The sequence below is a fragment of the Heterodontus francisci genome, chromosome 25, assembly GCF_036365525.1.
Source record: "Heterodontus francisci isolate sHetFra1 chromosome 25, sHetFra1.hap1, whole genome shotgun sequence".
NCBI lineage: Eukaryota > Metazoa > Chordata > Chondrichthyes > Heterodontiformes > Heterodontidae > Heterodontus > Heterodontus francisci.
In genome coordinates this window covers 65,009,142-65,031,584 of record NC_090395.1, presented here as the reverse complement: position 1 = coordinate 65,031,584, position 22,443 = coordinate 65,009,142, and the positions used below count along the sequence as shown (strand labels likewise).

At 44.3% G+C, this 22,443-nt stretch overlaps 1 protein-coding gene across 3 annotated transcripts in view; it reads right to left on the bottom strand.

The window, feature by feature from the left end:
- LOC137383942 (AMP deaminase 2-like) overlaps window positions 1-22,443 on the bottom strand; it is a 194,206-nt gene that overhangs the window by 48,080 nt on the left and 123,683 nt on the right. For all 3 annotated transcript variants that reach the window (XM_068057371.1, XM_068057370.1, XM_068057372.1), the window contains exons 7-10: window positions 16,865-17,006; window positions 13,867-13,956; window positions 11,963-12,092; window positions 9,364-9,558 (exon numbers count right to left, since the gene is read on the bottom strand). In XM_068057371.1, the coding sequence (XP_067913472.1) occupies window positions 9,364-9,558; window positions 11,963-12,092; window positions 13,867-13,956; window positions 16,865-17,006 (557 nt within the window). The remainder of the gene's footprint in view (window positions 1-9,363; window positions 9,559-11,962; window positions 12,093-13,866; window positions 13,957-16,864; window positions 17,007-22,443) is intronic.

The following is a 22,443-nucleotide window of genomic DNA, read 5'->3' as shown; positions in this document are numbered from 1 at the left end:
ATCTTGATGAAGAATTCTATCATATTATGGTCGCTCGTCCCCAAAGGGTCTCGCACCACTAGATTGTCAATTATTCCTCTCTCATTACACAATACCCAGTCTAGGATGGCCTGTTCTCTAGTTGGTTCCTCAATGTATTGTCCAGAAAACCATCCCGTATACACTCCAAGAATTCCTCCTCTACGGTATTGTGACTAATTTGATTTGCCCAATCTATATGCAGATTAAAATCACCCATAATTACAGACGTTCCTTTACTGCATGCAGCTCTAATTTCCTGTTTAATGCCATTCCCAACATCACCACTACAGTTTGGGGGTCTATATACAACCCCCACTAACGTTTTTTGCCCCTTCGTGTTTCTCAGCTCTACCCATACAGATTCCACATCGTCAGAGTTAATATCTTTCCTCACTATTGTGTTAACTTCCACTTTAACCAGCAATGCAACTCCACTGCCTTTTGCTTTTTGTCCGTCCTTCCTAAATACTGAATATCCCTGGAAGATAATTTCCCATCCCTGGTCACCCTGCAGCCACGTCTCCGTAATCCCGACCAAATCATACCCGTTTACATCCATTTACGCGATTAATTCATCCACTTTATTGAGAATGCTCCGCGTATTAAGGCGCAAAGCCTTAAGGCTGGTCTTTTTAACATTACTTGTCCCCTTCCCACTATTTTTCACTGTGGCCCTGTTTGATTCTGGCCCTTGATTTCTCTGCCTATCACTTTTCCTATTCCCCTTACTGTCTTTTGTTCTTGTCTTTGATCCCCCCTCCTCTGACTCCTTGCTAAGGTTCCCACTCCCCCTGCCATTTTAGTTTAAACCCTCCCCAACCACTCTAGCAAATACTCCCCCTAGGACAACAGGTGTAACCCACCCAGTTTGCACTGGTCCCACCTCCCCCAGAACCAGTCCCAATGCCCCAGGAATCTAAAACCCTCCCCCTCACACCATCTCTTCAGCCACGTATTCATCCGATATATCCTGCTATTTCTACTCTGACTAGCACGTGGCACTGGTAGTAATCCTGAGATCACTACCTATGAGGTCCTACTTTCAACTTACTTCCTAGCTCCCTATATTCTGCCTTTAGGACCTCATCCTTTTAAAATTTTTTTTTACCTATATCGTTTGTACCAATGTGTACCACAGCCACCGGTTGTTCATTCTCCCCTTTCAGAATGTCCTGTAACCGCTCAGACATCCTTGACCCTAGCACCAGGGAGGCAACATACCACCCTGGAGTCTCTTTTGCGGCCACAGAAAGGCCTATCTATTCTCCTTACAATTGAATCCCCTATAACTATTGCATTCCCACATTTTTTACTCCTCCCCCGTGCAGCAGAGCCAACCGTGGTGCAACGAATTGGGCTGCTGCTGCTTTCCCCTGAGAGGCCATTCCCCCCAACAGTGACCAAAGCAGTATACCTATTTTGCAGGGGAATAGCCACAGGAGATTCCTGAACTGCCTCCCTAGTCCTCTTGCTCTGCCTGGTGGTCACCCATTCCCCTCCTGCCTGTGGGGGCCTGAGCCTGCGGTGTGACCACCTCTCTATATGTGCTATCCACAATACTCTCCGCCTCGTGGATGCTCCACAGTGTCCCCAGCTGCCGCTCCAGCTCCAAAACCTGGGCTTCCAGGAGCTGCAGCTGGAGACACTCCCTGCACGCATGCTGGTCCCGGGTAGTGGAATTGTTCCCAGCTTCCGACATGGAGCACACCACGGCTTTGAGCTCTCCTGCCATGACTTAACCCTTTAAATTAAATTAAACCTTCTGTAAGATCTTAATGTCCAATCATATCAGTTACTCTAGGGCCCTTCTTCCCTGGTCCTCGTTACTACAGAACTCCCTAAAAAAAAACACTACTTACTATATTTGAAATAAAAACTTTAAACTTTTCTTACCTGAGATACTTACCCAGCTATTTCGAACTAGTCCCCAACAGCAGTGATTCGCCAACCAATCACCTTGCAGCTCTCCTATGACGTCACTGTTGGCTTTTTTTTCTTCAAAACTCCGGCGCGCTGCCGCTGTACTTTTAAACTGTGCCCGACTCACTCAGTCTCGCTCCTTCCTGCTGCCGCTGTACTTTTAAACTGTGCCCGACTCACTCAGTCTCGCTCCTTCCTGCTGCCGCTGTACTTTTAAACTGTGCCCGACTCCTCAGTCTCGCTCCTTCCTGCTGCCGCTGTACTTTTAAACTGTGCCCGACTCACTCAGTCTCGCTCCTTCCTGCTGCCGCTGCACTTTTAAACTGTGCCCGACTCACTCAGTCTCGCTCCTTCCTGCTGCCGCTGCACTTTTAAACTGTGCTGGTCTGTCTCCAGTTTGCCAGCTCACGTCCGCCCAACGTAAAATCCAGCCCAACATCTTACCAATTGCTGTCAGAGTCAATACCATCCTGGCAACAAGTAACCCTACTTGTGTTACTAAAGCAAAGCATTGCCCCCAAATTTATTTTTTTCAACCTTTTTACAATTCAATGTAACTCTTAAGTTGCATTAATTCGCATCATGCTTTTTATCATGGGAGGAAATTCCTCCATTTAAAAATTAGACTTCACTTCATATAAAGATTAACAGCTACTAATATTAGCCATTGCTCACTATTAGATCTAAGAAAGGAGGCAGAATCTGACTGACAGAAGCTTTTACAGTGTCAACAATCAGACCCTCCTGTACAACTACTGATCATTCACGCACAAAATAAATGGCAAGTTTGCACAAGATATTTATAGAGCTCAATATTTTAGTACTCATTACTTTTCAAACAGGGAAGGGGAGCGTATCAAAACCTGAAGCACATCAACACCACTCTGCAGATAAAGAAGCTTTTCTTTCCTAAATTGAGGAACTTGTTCATCTAAATTTCTTCACAGTTTTGTTAGTTAGTTTCCTCTTCTCTGATCCCTTGTACATTTTTTCATGGTTTTGGTTAGTTTAGTCTCCTCTGATCCCTTGTGGTTCCCTTCTGCAAACCACTGTTCTCCAAAAGTATTAGTGTTGCTATTGCAATGCATTCCTCTTTGCAGCAGATACAACATACATGATAGCAGAATGGGTTATGTTGAATTCAGAATCCCCGAGTGCCTCTTAAAACTCATCTATAATTGGAATGACAACCTTCTAGGAATTTGAGTAGAGATTTACATTGTGATGGTGGGACGATAGGCCTGCAGGGCAAAATTAGATAACCACAATTTAAGCAGGGAGGCAAAATTCACACAGTAAAGGAGATACTGAGATTGCCATCAAGTACAATTAATGTTCAGTTGGATATATCCTACAAGAAACATCATATTTTGACAAATATATATATATATTTTACAGGACAGAGCTTTTAGTATGGTAGCATCCCACGCTAGTACCCTAACAAGCTGTGTCACTGCGCAGAGAAGCATTTTTTTGTACTTCCAATTGGAAAGTTCGCAATCTCAGCAGTGTGAATGGAGACAAGTGGCATGGGGAAACGGGGCACTGTCCCCAGGAAGTCCATCTAAGGCCACTCCCATCTATGTAGCTTCCAGCAGGCTCCTTCAAAGTAGGAGAACACGTCAAAAAATACCTGCAAATCTCACCTCAGCTGAGCCATGCAACAAAACAGTGGTTCAATTTTGGTTCAACTTTTAGTGTATTTCGAAGGAATAAAAAAAAAACTGAAAATGTGGAATAGCTCATGTGCATTTAGAAATGCACATCAGTTATCCAATCTAAACAGCATCTGCGCTATCTAGCAGTCACTTTGTTCAATCTGAAAATAATGGAAATGGCTAAGAACCCTATAATAATTAATGATCAATAAAAATAGTGCTCCGACAGCAACTAATGACTTACAAATAGATTTATTTCCCAATATGAAATGTAACTTCCCATCACACAACTGCCTATGAAGCATCATTTTGTACCTTTAATACAAAGTTCTATAAACAAGAATCTGTGTAAAATGAGCACATGTCCGCCACAATGCTAGGCAGACCAGTCAAACTAAAGAGCAACTCACTGAGCCAGCTAAAATTAAGTGCTCAAAGGTTTAGTCATTTTAAAGAAAATATTAGAGTCTATTATAAAGGATGTGATAGCAGAACACGTGGAAAGCATAAACGGGATTGGGCAATGTCAGCAGGGGTTTACGAAAGGGAAATCATGCTTAACAAATCTACTGGAGTTTTTTTGAGAATGTAACTAGTAGAATAGATAAGGGAGAACCACTGGATATGGTGTATTTGGATTTTCAGAAAGCTTTTAATAAGGTCCCACATAAGAGGTTAGTGTGCAAAATTAAAGCACATGGGATTGGGGGGAATGTAGTGGCATGGATTGAGAATTGATTGACCGACAGAAAACAGACAGTCGGAATAAACGGGTCTTTTTCCGGTTGACAGGCAGTGACTAGTGGAGTACCGCAGGGATCAGCGCTTGGGCCCCAGCTATTCACAATATATATTAATGTCTTGGGTGAGGGAACTAAATGTAACATTTCCAAGTTTGCAGACGACACAAAGCTGGGAGGGAAAGTGAGCTGTGAGGAGGATGCAAAACGAGGCTCCAATGTGATTTGGACAAGTTGGGTGAGTGGGCAAATGCATGGCAGATGCAGTATAACGTGGATAAATGTGAGGTTCTCCACTTTGGTTGTAAAAACAAAGGCAGATTATCTGAATGGTGATAGATTGGGAAATGGGGAGGTGCAACGAGACCTGGGTGTCCTTGTACACTGGTTGCTGAAAGCAAGCACTCGGGTGCAGCAAGCAATTAGGAGGTCGAATGGTACGTTGACCTTCATTGCAAGAAAATTTGAGTACAGGAGCAAGGATGTCTTACTGCAGCTAAACAGGGCCTTGGTGAGACCATATTGTGTGCAGTTTTGGTCTCCTTATCTGAGGAAGGATCTTCTTGCCATGGAGGGAGTGCAAAGAAGATTTACTAGGCTGATTCCTGGGATGGCAGGATTGACATATGAGGAAAGGTTGGGTCGACTGGCCTATATTCACTAGGGTTTAGAAGAATGCGAGGGGATTTCATAGAAACCTATAAAATTCTAACAGGACTAGATATGCTAGGTGCAGAGAGGATGTTCCCGGTGGCTGGGGAGTCCATAACCAGGGATCATAGTCTCAGGATACGGGGTCTGCCATTTAGAACCGAGATAAGGAGAAATTTCTTCACTCAGGGAGGGTGGTGAACCTGTGGAATTCTCTACTGCAGAAGGCAGTGGAGGCCAAATCATTAAATATATTCAAGAAGGAGTTAGATATATTTCTTAATGCCAAAGTGATCAAGGGATATGGGGGGAAAGCGGGAACAGGGTACTGAATTAGACGATCAGCCGCGATCATTTTTGAATGACACAGCAGGCCCGAAGAGCCTACTCCTGCTCCTGTTTTCTATGTTTCTAATACTGATGAATTAATTTGAACAGCCAAGATCCATGTTGCAAGACACTACCAAGGCTGAAAAAGTTAAAAGACATTGCGTTAAATCAGGAAGTAGTAATTAGATGACTTGAAGCTTGTGCTTTAAGTTTAAACATTGTAGAAGGAAAGAAAGGAATCCATGGTTTTGAGGTTCTGAGACTTGGTGAGTTGGAGGTAGAGACTGGATGACTCATGATTTCAAAATACTGTTAATTTGAGGAGCGAGTGAGTGAATGATGGCATGTTTGGAGCTTATAAAGGGGAATTAAGTTCATTGACCATATTAGTATTGTTAAATAAGTCAAAGGACAGATAGGTTGCGACAGAGGCTCGAGGTGACGGAGCAGAGAAATTTTTTTTTTCTTGTATCATGTCTACTGGTACAAGAGAGAATCGCCAGAAGATTTGAGAACACGTTAGATAGCCAACAGCATAGCTGAATAGATCATGATATTTTTTTTAAATGCACAATGCCAGACTGTGTCAAAGGCTTTGCAGATATCTAACACAATGAGAAATTATTCACCAAAGTATTCAAGGACAGAGTTCTAGAGATATGCACATAACCAACCCATGTTAAAATCTATACTGTGGGGGAAAAAAACTAAAGCAAGCTTTACCATGGTCAGTATTCATCTATCAACTCTGCATATTTCAGCAGGTTTCTTTCATATTCTTTCACTTTCTTGCTGTCCAGCTACAGCCATTCCAGCGCCGCGTCTGGCCTCTAATTGGTACCAATTGGCTTCATCCCAAAAGAGCATGGTACATACCAAAATTCACTGTCAGTTTTGAATCTATTGTGCCACTCAACAATCAACTTTCTCTTTTCTACCACTTATTTCTCCTTATCTGCTACCTCTCCTTTACAAACTCAATCACTGCCTGCCCTTTTCAATTACAATCATTCATCTATTCTACCTGAGGTAGCACCGCATGCTTACTAACCTCCAATATCTAAAAGTGGCACTGCATGCACATTTCCAGTGAAGGGATACAAGCCAAAGGGATCTCCTCCCTCATATTGCATAACCTGCGGACCTCATCTTATGAGTCACATGCTACTTTGCAGCAAACCACAGATGCTTCAGAATTTAATGTAACATGACCCATTCAGTCTACGCCACAACTCAAGCAGCGATGAAGCAGAGTGGGATGAAGAGCATGAGAAAAATTGGACAAAATGGCAAGGAGCAAAGTGATCAAGGGACAGAAAATAAAATGAGTTCAAGAGTTATTATAACAGTGGGACAGGGAAGAGGGAGAAAGGGGGTATAAATAGGTTATAGCATTCACACCCCATAGATCATTATTATACTGACGTGAAGAGATAAATATATATCAATTACTCATTTTCTAGACTAACCAAATGCTCAGCCCAAAGATAAGTCACGATTCATCACAGGTTAAGGCAAACATTTGTTGAAGTGGTAGCTCAAATAAAACACTTAGTGAATCCCTGTTAACAAAAGTACTGACGATTTGAAAATTCTGAATCCATGCCTTGCATTTTATTCCAAAAGTGGGTGAATGCCCAACTTTTTGTAAGGAATGTTTTTACTCAATGAGGTCACTGAACAAATGGGTAATGAAAAAAGAAATAGCTGATATTGATTTACAATATCAGATCATTCCAACAAAAGCAAAGGTCAACCTAAATTTGACCGTACAATTGGAATTTACATCTTTAAGCTTTCAGCATTAAAATTTTGAGCACTGGAATTTCAAAGAAGGGAAGTCTAAGGATCAATACTATGAATGTCAAGTACTTACCCTTAGATGTGACACAGGTTTTTTTTTGTTACCACTGATCCCATTAATATAGCTTTTCCACACAGCCTTGTATTCATCACAAATAGAATGAAAACACTAGGGTTTGTAGGCCAAAGGGATCCCATTACAAGAGGTCATTTACCAATAGCCTCGGTGTGATTAGTCTTTTCTCAGATCCATCAAGGATGGTCTTTATCCCCTCCCACCCTCCCTCAGCTCCAACTCGGTTTTTCCCCCTTGGAGGAGTCAGTCCTATCAGATAAATTTAAAATACGATGGTCAATGTAAAAAACCAGGAACACACCCAGGGCTATGTACTTACTATTCATAGTACTGAGGCTTGAGTCCCCTTCTCTTTTCACAAAGAATCCAAATCCTGCCAGAATTTAAAGAAAAGTATGCCATTTACAATCTAGATGGGAATTAACTTTAAACGACTTACAAGAATTAAGAGATTAGCTTAAAGGCTTAGTGGGTAGAAACAGATATGAAGGCATATAGACCTGAAAGTCGCAGGTTCACTCCCTGGTCTGTGAGAAGTTAGTTAATTTCAACTGGGAAAGTCATTGGGTAGTTTCAATATCCAAGTTAGGGAAGCTAAAAAAAAAAACAAACAAGGCTCCCACTTTAGATGGCTAGCCAGTAAACCCCTACTGCAAAGCTTACAGGTGTGAATGTCAAGTGAGGGCAGGATCAGGCTTGGCCACGACATACTCACTATCTAAGCAGATAAATTTGTCATTATATGGGTGATTGGAGAACTGTGCCCAGTTTTATTTCCCTCACATGACGGCTGATATAGGGGCCTTGGAAAAGATTCAGAGGAGAGCTATAAGAGTGATTCTCAGTTTAAAGAACTTTATTTATTCAGATAGGCATAAATAACTGGATCTATTTACAGAATAACAGACTTAGAGGTGACCTGATAGAAGACTATAAGATAAAGAAAGGACTGCATTGTGTGCCTATGATAAAGTTATTTCAGTCTGACAGATTGGGGAGGACCGGGGACATGCATTTAAAGTATGGAAACATAGAAACAGGCTAGATGTTAGTTTCCCAGAAAGTAGTGAACCTTTGGAATGCACTGCCAGCTTGTGTAGTGTGTGCTGACTTTCTGTATGCCTTCAAGTGGGAGCTGTCCCAGTTCTTGGCTGAGACAGAGGCTGCATCACATCGAAGGTTATATCGAGATTATATGGCTGCAGGGAGAGAGGTTTGGTGGGGTCGCAAGTGTCTAGTCATGATGCGCCAGGCAACATATGTGGAACAGGCTGAATGAACCAGCTGGTCTTTTCCTGCCTATTATTTTCATATGTTTATGCACCATTTGGCCACTTGAATGGTACGGCAGGGTGTCTCAGCAAGTGTCAGTACCTTTGGGAAAAAAGCAAGACAAAAACCTTTGTTTTCGGTAAAATTTTTTAATTTTTGGAAGTGGGGGGGGGGGGGGTGAAATTGTAAACTGGAAAAAAAGACCTCTGTCCTTTGCGTTACTGATGAGAACTGAAAAATACGAGCAAGCACACTAACCAAATTCACTGCTTGTTGCGATCAGACAAAAGAGCTGCAACATGCTCCAGAAAGACTCATTTTACTTAACCACAACACGAGAAGCTGTTCAGATCAACTTCAACATCTCAAGTACTTCATATTTAGCTCAGGCTTAAACAGGCAACAAAGAAAAAATGTATGTGTACAATTCATTGCAGCAATTCAACAGATAATTCTGAATTAAATGCTGCATTAAGAGACACTTTTTTCTGTACTAGGATAACTGTAAATATTTTGTATGCTCCTCTTACTCTCCTAACTTATTGTTTTTCCTTCCTCCGTTTCTTTCAGAACCAGTCCCCAGTCTACAGCTAAAATACTGGTGGGAAAACTGTTCCAAACACCTTTACCACTATAACTAAGGAAGAAGAAATGTGAAGGAAATCCAAGTGGGGAATTGCAGGATGAACAGCAAGTTCCCGTCAAGCCGCGGTATACATTTGTTTTACCAATCAGAACACAAAAGAAAAAAACTGACCAATCGGGACATAACTATGAACTAGCTTACAAGTGAGAGTTAGTATCGTTTAAATCTCGTTTAAATATATTACAGAAATGTTGGGTGTGCTAACTAGAAGCAGTGAGTTCTTTGCAAACTACACTCCGTGCATACCGCGTGCATATCTAGCGTGTCCACACTGAGATCGTATGCTGTGAGGTTCATGCTCTCAAAGACATCCTTCAGCGTCTGTCCTTTTCCATTTTCCATGTGAATAATTTCATCTGGGTTCTTCTTCATTGAGCGCTTGATAAAACGAAGCAGGTGTTTCTGGTTCATGCAGGATGACGCGTGAATGTGGGTGTCAACCTGTTAGTTAAGGGGAAAGGGTACAAACACATAAAATGGCCGAAATCCTCATGAATTCACAAATAATTTACCTAGCTGCTCAAAGCAGGCTTTTGAATGATGGAGTGAATGGGAGTCTAGTATATGCTAATTTTCCCCCCAGATTTTATATTTGCATATCAGGAACCATGCAATTAGTAGCCTGAAATAAACAACAGTTTTATTGCTTCTTTGTTTAGAACTCTGATACGTCTACCAAGATTCAGTCATTGTTCAGCTGGCACTGTGTCTTCCTCCACAGCATTCTCTTGGACAACATACCCAAAACTGAAAGCAGGCAGTGTAAAAATGAGTACCAAAAATAAAAAAGGTGGGGTTCGGGGAGTGATGGGGAAGGGAAGACGACAATATTGGAAAAAAAAAGCCACTTAAAAATATTTGGACGGCACTATGGCTTAGTACTATGTACTGTTACCCCGGGTATAAATCCAATGCACATAAATGGGATAAAAGTTTCTGTTGACTCACTTTAAGCATCCTACGTAAAATGAGGCGAGACAGAGCTTCAATTCAATTTTCAGCGAGTGTGGACTTACTGTACAAAACTAACCCTAATCAGACACTAGTTGGTAATATCAAATGAACAAAGGCCTAAGAGAATTTTTTTTTTTAAATGCCTCACTAATCCAGCAGGAGCCATTCTTCTATTTGGGGGGCTGATGCACACTGTTGGATAGAGTGATGGGAGGAACAATACATTGCATAAATCCACAGTGCCGCCCAAATATTTTTAATGAACTGTTTTTCTGTATTAGGGCTACAGTAGCATTGTGATTGTGTTACTGGACTAGTAATCCAGAGAGAGATGTTCAAATCTCACCATGGCAGCTGTGGTATTTAAATTCAATTAATTAAATAAAATAGAATAAAACAACGGGAACAGTAATGGTGACCATGAAATTACTGGATTGTCATAAAAACCCATCTAGTTCACAAATGTCCTTTGAGGAAGGAAATCTGCTCTCCTTACCTGATCTGACCTATATTTGACTCAAAATCCACAAAAATGTGGTTGACTCTTAAATACCCTCTGAAATGGTCTAGCAAACACTCAGTTTTATTCAAGAAGTTGGGTCACCATCACTTTATCCAGGGCAATTAGGGAAGGGCAAGAAATGTTGGCCTTACCAGCAACGTCCACATCGTGTGAATGAATAAAAAAAAAGACCTACTTCTCTTCCCTTCAGCACCCCATCAAACTCTTTATTTTTGGTACTCAGTTTTACACTGCCTTTTTTTAAGCCCGCCTTTGCCAATGGAGAAATACAATGCCAGCTGATTAATGACTGAATCTTAGTAGATGTATCACAGTTCTGAACATAAAAGCAATAAAAGTGTTTTTCCTACATTGTAGGAAAACAACCCTAATCTTTGTAATTGTCCTAATTTACAATTATGACCTTTGGGATAGGAGGAACATAAAATTTTAGAGTAAGGAAAACTCAGTTGCATTTCATTTCGTTGTATCTAGCCAGATTACCCCTGATCTAAGTTTCAAGCTGCCACTGGATGCCTGAATTGCAATGTGTTCCATATCCCAGCATCAACATCCTCACATCCATTAAGTACAAAAAAAAAGATATTTCTGAACATTGTGCTATATATTGACCTTATTTCCACACCACTTGCATGATGCTGCACAGAACATGCTTTTGAGGCAAGTTAAGGACAGTCTAGTAATAGTGCATTTAACTCTTGAGCATTCTTCCCTGTCCATATGGAGTCCATGCTTATTTAGCAATGCTGAGATGCATGAATTTAACAGAAATAAACTCATTTATTTTTCTTAATAGTCTACTCCTGATAATTCACTCACCTTTAGCACTACAAAGTTATTCAATAATTTAAATAAATTAATATAAATAATAATGTGGAAATTAGCACTTAAAATTGAATTTAGAATATTTAAATTACAGCAACTTTGAATAAAGAGTAGATAGTATTAGGCTTGATATTGTTCAACTCATTCAATAATGAGGGAAGGTTATTCTTACCGTTTGTTTGCTGGAAGTACTCCTAGTAACAGCGCGGTCATTCAAATTGCACTGGTGCTAATTATATCCAACACCTCTTACAAAACATCCTCATAAGCAGCCAAGAGATTTTTTTATTTGTACTTATGACAACAACGTCTCCATTCAGAAATAATCCTACAGGTGGGTTTTTAGGACACTACTTGCAGCACATGACAAACATCTGCAGTTTATCATGACAACCAGACTTGGCTCAATATCACATCCAGTTTATTGCCCAAAGATATTGTTGTAGTGGTGGTAAAAGATACTGAGAGGGGAGTAAGAGATACCGGAGGGCAGTGGGTAAAAAATATAATTGGGAGTAAAAGGCAAGTTCTCAGTTTCCCTACCTTGCGAATATTGTAGAAGTCTCGATGTGGTACTTTCTTCTGAGCAGCCAACTCCTTCATTTCATTGAGTAAGACATGCATCTGGAACTTAGAACTCAGGTACTGCAGGCGTCGATAGCAAAAGGATTTCCTGTTGGGCCAAAAGGGAAAAACAGTTTTACTAACTACTCATCTACTCACATAATCCACAAGAATAAGACCAGTTCTATTGAAGTAATGCATCTATAATATTTGGTTTCCATTGTAAATCCTTTATAAAAATAAAATTGTATGCTTGTACTTTAGGGATAAAGTCTCATGACTACATGGAAAAGAAACAATTACAATACCAAACATTTTACAATTTTGTCAGCAAAGCAACACAAAATTAATTTTATGTACTTCGTAGATTTTACTTTTTTCCCTCAATCTATTGAAATAAAAAAAAATAAGGCTATGGGCAAAGAACAGGGAAGTAGGAATAACTGGATAGCTCTAAAAAAGAGCTGGCATGGGTTCGATGGGTCAAATGGCCTCCTTCCGTGTTGCATCATTCTATGATTCTATCTATACCTAAAGTAACTTTCAGAAATCAATTTAGTTTAGTTCTTTTTTTCACTGCACAACACACACATTTTGTATCACTGTGAAAGCCAAATCTACGCCACAAGGAAGGAAAAACAAGTTGCATTTATATTTATTTATTTTATTTAGAGATACAGCACTGAAACAGGCCCTTAGGCCCACCGGGTCTGTGTCGACCAAGAACCACCCATTTTTACTGACCCTACAGTAATCCCATATTCCCTACCACCTACCTACACTAGGGGCAATTTACAATGGCCAATTTATCTATCAACCTGCAAGTCTTTGGCGGTGGGAGGAAACCGGAGCACCCGGCGAAAACCCACGCAGTCACAGGGAGAACTTGCAAACTCCGCACAGGCAGTACCCAGAATTGAACCCGGGTCCCTGGAGCTGTGAGGCTGCGGTGCTAACCACTGCGCCGCCCATCATGCCTTTAACATGGTAAAATGTCCAAAGGCACTTCACAGAAGCATTATCAAACAAAATTTGACACTGAGCCATTTAAGGAGATATTAGAGCAGATGATGTAGATTTTAAGGAATGTCTTAAAGGAGGAGAGGGAGGGAGAGAACAGAAGCAATGCCAGAGTTTAGGGCCGTTGGTGGAGCGATTAAAATTAGGGACGCACAAGAGGCCATAGTTCGAGGAGCGCAGACATCTCGGTGGGTTCTTGGGCTCGAGAGGTTACAGAGATAGGGAGGGGAAAGGCCATGGAGGAAGTTGAAAACAAGGTCAAGAATTTTGAAAATCAAGGTGTTGCTTAAGCAGGAGCCAATGCAAGTCAGTGAGCACAGGACTCGGTGAGAGTTAGGATACTGGCAAGAAAGCTTTGGATGAGCTAAAGTTTATGGAGGGTAGAAGATAGGAAGCCATCTAAGAGTGCTTTGAAGTAGTCAAGTCTAAAGGTAACAAAAGCACGATGAGGGTTTCAGCGGCAGATAAGCTGAGACACGGGTAGAGTCGGACAATGTTACAGAGGTGGAAATAGGCAGTCTTAGTGATGGCATGGATGTGTGGTCGGAAGTTCATCTCAGGGTCAAATATGACAGCAAGATTGTAACAGTCTGGTTCAACCTCAAACAATTGCAAAGGAGAGGGATGGAGTCAATGGCTAGGAAATGGAATCTGTCGGGGGGAACCCAAAAAATGGGTTTGGTATTCCCAATATTTGATTGGAGGATATTTCTGTTCATCCATTACCAGATATCAGACAAGCAGTTTGCCAATTTATACACAGTGTAAGGGTCAACAGAGGCAGTGGTGAGGTAGAGCTGGGTGTTGTCAGCATACAGAACAATACAATGAATACTGCATCATTCATATTCATTTGCACTTACACTGGTCCATTGATTATTAAGGCCATTAAAACATTCATGTCTGCAGTGAACTCCTGAAGATCTGGGCAAGGCAGGTCCAGTTCTGTCGATCTAAACAAACGAGGTTTAAACTCAGATTCCAGGTTTTTCTACATTTACAAATATTTTTGCATAAACATTTTTACAAGACATTATGATGCAATTCCAAGCAGCTGGCTTAAGTGTGACACTGGTAGATGCCTGTAGTGCAAATTTTGGCCCTCTTAACCATTGTGGTTTGGAGATCTCAAGAGATGGAGACGAAATGGAGGGATTCAAAGCCCTCAACGTTCCCACCAACATGACCAAAAAAGGTAATGTTTGTCCCTTTGCACTTAGATTCGTATTCTTCCAATTACCATTCTACTATAACCAAGAGGATTGAGCTAAAGGCTGCCATTGATGCAATTCCACTATCAACCAATAGGAGAAATAGTTGTTTCATGATGTTATATGTAGGACTCCTGTGAATAATGTGCTCTTCCTTGGGATGAAATGCTCAGCTTTACACAGACGAAGAAAGGAGGAAACCTGCTCCAACAGGGAATCAATTCAAATGCGTCATACTTGGAACTATCTTGGGGACCTCTAAAATGAGAATGTTGCATCCTATGGCCAGATTGCAAGTTCCCCTCCAGTCTACCGGCATATTGATACTTTCACTGAAACTGGCTAATATTTATATTGCTGCACCTATCATACTGTTTGCTATGATGTGGGTTTTATGCCATTCATTTTCCATGTGGTTGGTTAACAATTTCAGCTAAACCACAAGCCTACAGGTGGAGAGAGAAAGGCCTCTTCTAATGCATTTTGTATACTTGGTTACAGAGCAGTAAATGGGACAGCAGATTACTAGAACACATCAATTCAACGAAATATGCTTTTTTCGGGTGAAGTGATGCATCACTTAATTCCAGATCTTGGTGCCTTGCTCCTGAGCGATGTTAAGAAGTTATCAAAAGTTGGGAAGTATTTTAAAACGACACATCTCTGGCTCCGCAACACACCTGTTTATTGTGATGTATCAGGCTTGAAATATAACTACGTTTGGAGCTTTCACACATGAAGCTTAGCAACAACACATTCTCCATTTAATAGCTATCAGAAGATAACACATTATTCTTTATTTTGTCTCTTCCACCAAGCATACAGCACTTCATTTCTATTGTACTGAGGCACAAGGACAGCTCATCTATTTTTAAAATGTATTCTAAGGATGCAGATGTCACTGGAAAGGCTGCCATTGGTTGCTCAACCCATGTCTGCCCTTGAGAAGGTGATTATTTTTCTCCTTCTTGAACCAGTTTGATGCAACTGAGTGGCTTGCTATAGCAATTCACAGCAAACTTCAGAGTCAACCAAAAGCAAAATACTACGAGTGCTGGAAATCTGAAATAAAAACAAAGAATTGGAAATGCTCTGCAGGTCAGGCAGCATTTGTGCAGAGAGAAACAGGGATAACTTCTCAGGTTGATAACCTTTCAATGTGTAAGGTTCTGATGAAAGGTCATGAACCTGAAACATTAATTCTCTTTCACACTCCACAGATGCTGCTGTGTATTTCTATCATTTTAAGAGTGGGACTGGAATCACATATAGACCAGGTTAAGTAAGGACAGCAGATGGGAGTGTGGAATTCGAAACAGAACCTATTGGGTTTTTATGACAAATCAGACAGTTTCAGTCCAGTAATACTACCATGATAAAAGGGATGCTAACTCCAAGTCGAACACTTTGAAGTGCTCCAACCCAATGACACAAAAAACTGTAAGAGCTTCTCATCTATTTTAAATACCATTTTACCAGCCTCTCGACACCATGGGTTATGGCGGAGAGGCCCGTAAAATGCTAGCGGGAGCGGCCTGCACGACCCATGACACCGAGAAGGCCCCACCAGATATTAGCAGCAATGAACAAACATACGAACATATGAATTAGGAGCAGAAGTAGGCCATTCGGCCCCTCGAGCCTGCTCCGCCATTCAATAAGATCATGGCTGATCTGTTTTTGTGTCGAATTCCACACTCCCATCTACCCCCCCGATAACCTTGCCTAACAAGAATCTATCTACCTCCGCCTTAAAAATATTCAATGGCGAGGCCTTGGTGTGGCGCACCTTCTCCCCCCCCACCTGCTGCCAAGCAGTGGGACCTTCATTACAATATTAAAATAAGGATAATTAAAATTCCAATGAATTTACCTGCCGACAATGGCCGTCCCATGCCGATTTTATGGCCAACCGGCTGCAACTCGCACGCCTTTGGAAGCGAGACAATGGTGGGGAGGGGGAGGAATAAAATTATCAGGGGGGAGGGGGGGTGGGAAAAACTATTCCTATTGTTTGTGGGGATGGTTGGAAGGGGTTGAGGGTCAAAGATACCGAAGTTCGGAATTTCAAAAAGTGTTTTTTTTGGGGGGGGGGGGGGGGGGGTGGATAGGTCAATTTATGTGTTGAGGACTTAGTGGGGAGGTCATGGGTGGGAGAGGGGCCTCAATGTTAAATTAAATGTTTATTAATGTTTTTAATCATACCGGTACCTTTAAATATATCCTGAAGCCTTTAAAAATGGTGCCGACGCCGTTGCCGGGGACGCAGCGACCGCCCCCTCTACGTCATCGGGGGCGGCCACTCTGCCCCTCCATTTAAATGAGCCCCCATTCGTAATATTGCGGGGGCTATGGGGTGGCACTTCTGTGTCGGAAGGCTGCCGACTTCACAGCGCACTGTGCTGATAAAATTCAGCCCCATGTTTCTGTTTCTAGGTTTGGATCCGAGACATAGGCACAGGAATTTTGGGTCTTGGGTGTCAATATCGATATATCAGTATCCGAAAACACAAGAATTGACTAAACATACCGAAAAGTATAAGCAGTTGAAAATTACCTTGGACATTCAGTATTTACGAGGATTAAAAATACAAATTTACATTGAGCTATTCTACACATTTTTTTTTTAAATTGCAAGAGTTTTGATTACTTGTCCATAATATTTAATTCAGAGTACACATGGGTGACTCCATCGATCATTTTGCAGCCAAACCCAGCATCCTCGGGCATTATACTTGGGTCACAGTTTTTGTACGGATGCTCCTCAGCAAAAGGCGAATGGAAGGATGCATCTGTAAGACAAATCAATAGATAAAATCTCAAATAGTTTCTAACTGGATAATGTTAAACAATACATAATTGAGGCCAATATCTGGGCACCCTAACCACACAGGTAGTGTGCAGATACAGTTCAGCAACATAAATACTAACTAAAGAGAGATTTTGTCCGTGTGCTAATTGTAGTAAAACTGTAATTGCGTTTATGAAGAAAGCCTTTAGTATTTCATTACAATTCACAAACAGAGGGATTTTTCCACTATCCACTGTGGACAGTAAAACCAAAAAAGTAAGCAACCATCTTTTTTTTTTTTATTTCCAAAATATACTTTATTCATAAAAATCTGTAAAAACTACATTGCCAAACAGTTTCCAAACAGCACGAAAAAATACAAACATTGCAAAAGAGATCAGTTTCTTTCAATAATGTCATGAGTTTCTTCCCAACCCTTCCGTTTCACAATTGTCATGTCAATTACAGTTTTACATTTACAGCAATTGAGAATATTAACGATACAGTTCGAGGGGCTTCCCATGGATCCAGCCCCTCAGTCCAGCTTGGTGGGGGAACCTTACACTGTGGTCTTTCCCCATTGAGCCTTTGCTGCGGCTGCCCCAAGCTTTTGTGCGTCCCTCAGCACGTAGTCCTGGACCTTGGAATGTGCCAGTCTGCAACATTCGGTGGTGGACAACTCTTTGCGCTGGAAGACCAGCAAGTTTCGGGCAGACCAAAGGGCGTCTTTCACCGAATTGATAGTCCTCCAGCAGCAGTTGATGTTTGTCTCGGTGTGCGTCCCTGGGAACAGCCCGTAGAGCACAGACTCCTGTGTTACAGAGCTGCTTGGGATGAACCTTGACAAAAACCACTGCATCTCTTTCCACACCTGCTTTGCAAAGGCACATTCCAGGAGGAGGTGGGCGACCGTCTCTTCCCCACCACAGCCAACGCGGGGGCACTGTGCGGAGGGGGCGAGACTTCGGGTGTGCATGAAGGATCTGACGGGGAGGGCCCTTCTCACCACCAGCCAAGCTACGTCTTGGTGCTTGTTTGAAAGTTCTGGTGATGAGGCATTCCGCCAAATGACTTTGACGGTCTGCTCGGGGAACCATCCGACAGGATCCACCGTTTCCGTTTCCCGTAGGGCCTTGAGGACATTCCGTGCAGACCACTGCCTGATGGACCGGTGGTCAAAGGTGTTTTTCCGCAGAAACTGCTCCACGAAGGATAGGTGGTACGGCGCCGCCCAACTGCATGGTGCGTTCCGCGGCAATGTGACCAGGCCCATCCTTCGCAACACCGGGGACAGATAGAACCTCAGCACGTAGTGACACTTGGAGTTTGCGTACTGGGGATCTACACATAGCTTGATGCAGCCGCACACGAAGGTGGTCATCAGGATGAGGGCCACGTTGGGTACATTTTTCCCGCCCTTGTCCAGAGATTTGAACATCGTGTCCCTCCGGACCCGGTCCATTTTAGATCCCCAGACGAAGCGGAAAATGGCTCGGGTGACTGCCACGGCGCAGGAGTGGGGTATGGGCCAGACCTGCGCCACGTAGAGCAACAACGTGAGCGCCTCGCACCTGATGACCAGGTTCTTACCCACAATGGAGAGAGATCGCTGCCCCCACATGCCCAACTTTTGTCGTACCTTGGCTACTCGCTCCTCCCATGTTTTGGTGCACGCCCCGGCACTTCTGAACCATATCCCCAGCACCTTCAGGTAATCTGACCTGACGGTGAAGGGGACAAAGGATCAGTCAGCCCAGTTCCCAAAGAACATGGCCTCGCTCTTGCCGTGGTTAACTTTGGCTCCCGAGGCCAGTTCGAACTGGTCGCAGATGCTCATCAGTCTGCGCACGGACAGCGGATCCGAGCAGAAGACGGCGACGTCATCCATGTACAGGGAGGTTTTGACCTGAGTGCCTCCGCTGCCTGGGATTGTCACCCCTCTTATGCTCGCATCCTTCCTAATAGACTCAGCAAAGGGTTCAATACAGCAAACAAACAAGACCGGGGAAAGAGGACAGCCCTGTCTGACTCCAGATTTGATCGGGAAACTTTCAGATTCCCACCCGTTGATTGAGACTGCGCTACTGATGTTTGTGTAGAGCAGTTGGATCCAATTGCAGATTCCCTCCCCAAACCCCATTTTGGAAAGCACGTCCATCATGTAGGTGTGCGATATCCTGTCAAAAGCCTTCTCCTGGTCCAGGCTGATGAGGCAGGTGTCCACCCTCCTGTCCCGTACGTAGGCGATCGTATCCCTGAGTAGCGCGAGGCTATCAGAGATCTTCCTGCCGGGTACAGTACAGGTCTGATCGGGGTGAATCACCAGCTCCAGAGCAGACTTGACTCGACTGGCTATGACTTTGGACAGAATCTTGTAATCAACATTAAGCAGTGAGATGGGCCGCCAATTTCTGATTTCTACCCTCTCCCCCTTCTGCTTGTAAATGAGGGTGATGATGCCTTTTCTCATGGATTCTGACATGCTACCGGCCAGGAGCATACTCTCGTATACTTCCAGCAGGTCCGGGCCGACCCAGTCCCACAGGGCCGAGTACAACTCGACCGGTAAGCCGTCGCTCCCGGGAGTTTTACTCGCCTCGAAAGACTCGACGGCCTTTGTCAGCTCGTCCAGAGTTAGCGGCTTGTCCAGTCCCTCCCTCCTGCTGTCATCTAAGACCTCTGTGATAGATGACAGGAAGGACTGGGAGGCTCTGCTGTCTGTGGGCTTCGCGTCATACAGCCCAGCATAAAAGGATTTGCTGATCCTTAGTATGTCGGACTGCGAAGACGTTACCGAGCCATCTTCTTCCTTCAGGCTGCTGATAACAGAGCTCTCTCTGTGTACCTTTTGGAAGAAGTAACGCGAGCACGTCTCATCCTGCTCGATGGAGCGGACTCTGGACCGGAAGATGATCTTGGAGGCCTCCTTGGCAAAGAGCGAGGCCTGCTGGCTCTTCACCTCTTGGAGGTCCTCCTTGACCTCGACCCCCATTGACTGCAACCGGAGTAGATTTTGCATAATTTTCTGGAGTCGGGACAGTTCCCTCTGTCTCTCTCTCGCCTTCTGAACACCTTTGTGGATGAAGAACCTCTTGATGTTCTCCTTAATCGCTTCCCACCAGTGAACTGGAGACTCAAAGAGGGGTTTCACGGTCCTCCAACCATTGTAATCCCTTTTGAGTTCCTCAACGTTCTCTGGGGTCAGCAGTGTCGCATTGAGCTTCCACGTCCCTCTGCCAACCCGCTGGTCATCCTGTAAGTGACAGTCGGCCAGTAAGAGGCAGTGGTCGGAGAAGAACACCGGCTTGACATCGGTGGATCCGACCGTGACCGCACGGAAGTCAATCCTGGAACGGGCAGACCCGTCCGATCTTGACCATGTGTATCTGCGCTGCGCTCCGTCTGCAGGTTTGCTGAAGACGTCGTGCAGTTTGGCATCCTTAACTGTTTCTACGAGGAATCTGGACGTAGCGTCCAGTTTGCTGTCGTCACTGCCGGATCGTCCAGCCGCATCGATGATGCAGTTGAAGTCACCGCCTAGGATGACCGGCCTGGACGTCGCCAGCAGCAGTGGGAGCTGCTGGAAGACGGTCAGCCGCTCGCTGCGTTGTACCGGGGCGTACACGTTGATCAACCGGAGCGGAGCGTTGTTGTACATCACGTCTGCTACGAGGAGGCGGCCGCCCACCACCTCCTTAACTTCGGAGATGGTGAAGTTACCTCCCCGCAGCAGAATACCCAGGCCGGAGGAACGGCAGTCATTACCCCCCGACCAGATCGATGGCCCGTGGGACCACCATCGCGACCACTGCCTGTAGGTGCTGAGGTGTGGTATTCCACACTCCTGCAGAAACAGTAGGTCAGCTTTGACCTTGGCAAGGTAATCCAAGGTTGAAACACATCGCGTAGTAGATTTAATGCTACGCACATTAATGGAAGCAATTCTTACACCCATTTTTTACTAAAAATTAGTTGTTGCTTCCCATACCATTTGTCCTCGCTAGTCCCAGTCCTTCCCCTTCGGGATGTTCCTGCATACCCATCGTATGCGCAAGCAGTTTCACGTTGGTTGGGCTCAGAAACCCCTCCTGATTTTTCATGCAGGGTTTGTGCCGCTCGGGTGACATCGGGGGGGTCTTGTAGGCAGAGAGGATTGGGTTGTCCTCAGCTGCTTCCATCTGTTCCTCCTCGAAAACATCACAGCTCCCGGTCTCCCGGAGCTCAGGTGCGCCAGACGTGTCTTTGCTCCCGGTGTCCCGGAGCTGAGATGCGTTGGCCACGTCGTTACGTGTGGGGAATTGGGGTTGGGGCACGCCGGGCCCATCACAGCTTCCAGTGCCCGGGGGCTGGGATGCTTTATCATCCATCTCGGAGTTCTGCCGCCTCTTTTGAAGGGGCTGTCGTTCCAGCATTTCCCCGTCCAGTGAAGAGGAGTTGTTGCAGTCTGATTCAGAAGAGAGCCTCCTCTTGCAACTGGTTTGGGTGGTGGCTTTGGGATGTTTTTTCTTTGTGGTTTTCCTCTGGACCACTTGCCACTGACCTGTTTGTCCATCTGCTGCCTCCTCCTCCATTGATTCTGTCTGTGTAGGAGGGGTTTCCGGGCGCTGGGTAGGTGCTGGGTCGTTGGTTTCAGCTGCCTCCCCTTCCTTTTCAGGTTGAAGTTCCTCACTGCGAAGAAGGTTGCTGGTCTCCTTTCGAACAGCGGACGCCTTTGTCGAACCTTCTCCCGGCCTTTCCTTGGACCTTGCCACCTGAGCATAGCTGAGGCAACGTTTGGGGCAGGTCTTGTAGAGATGGCCTGCCGCACCGCACAAGTTGCAACACTTAGTCTGCTTACAGTCCTTGGTCTGATGGCCTTCCTCCTTGCAGTTCTTGCAAACAACCGTGCTGCAGTTGGCTGCCATGTGACCAGATTTGCCACAGGTGCGGCAAACTCTGGGCTGCCCAGCGTAGACCAAAAAGCCTCGACTTCCCCCGATAGCGAAGCTGGAGGGAGGGTGGATGATGGCTCCACTGGGATCTACCTTCAAGGTCACCTTGACCTGCCGCTTGCTGGTCCAGATCCCAAAGGGGTCCTTGACATCAGTGCTGCTGCCGGCCACCTCGACGTACCTGGCGAGAAAGGTGAGTACATCCACCACCGGAACATGGGGGTTGTAGAGGTGAATCGTCACCACCCGGTCCCGTTGTGACGGAAGCGTGAAGAGCGACTCCGCTGTGAGGATCGACAGTGGCGCCCGGTCCCCTTTCTCCTTGAACGCCTTCAGGAACTTGATGCATCCCGCCACGTTCCGGAACGTCACGTCGAAGTATCCACTGCTGGGGAAATCCTGCAGGCAGAAGACGTCCGTCGCTTGAAATCCGCAGCAATCGAAGAGAATTTTCTTGATGAAGAAGGTGCGATCGACCGGTGCATCTCCTTCCTTGTCCTTCACGAC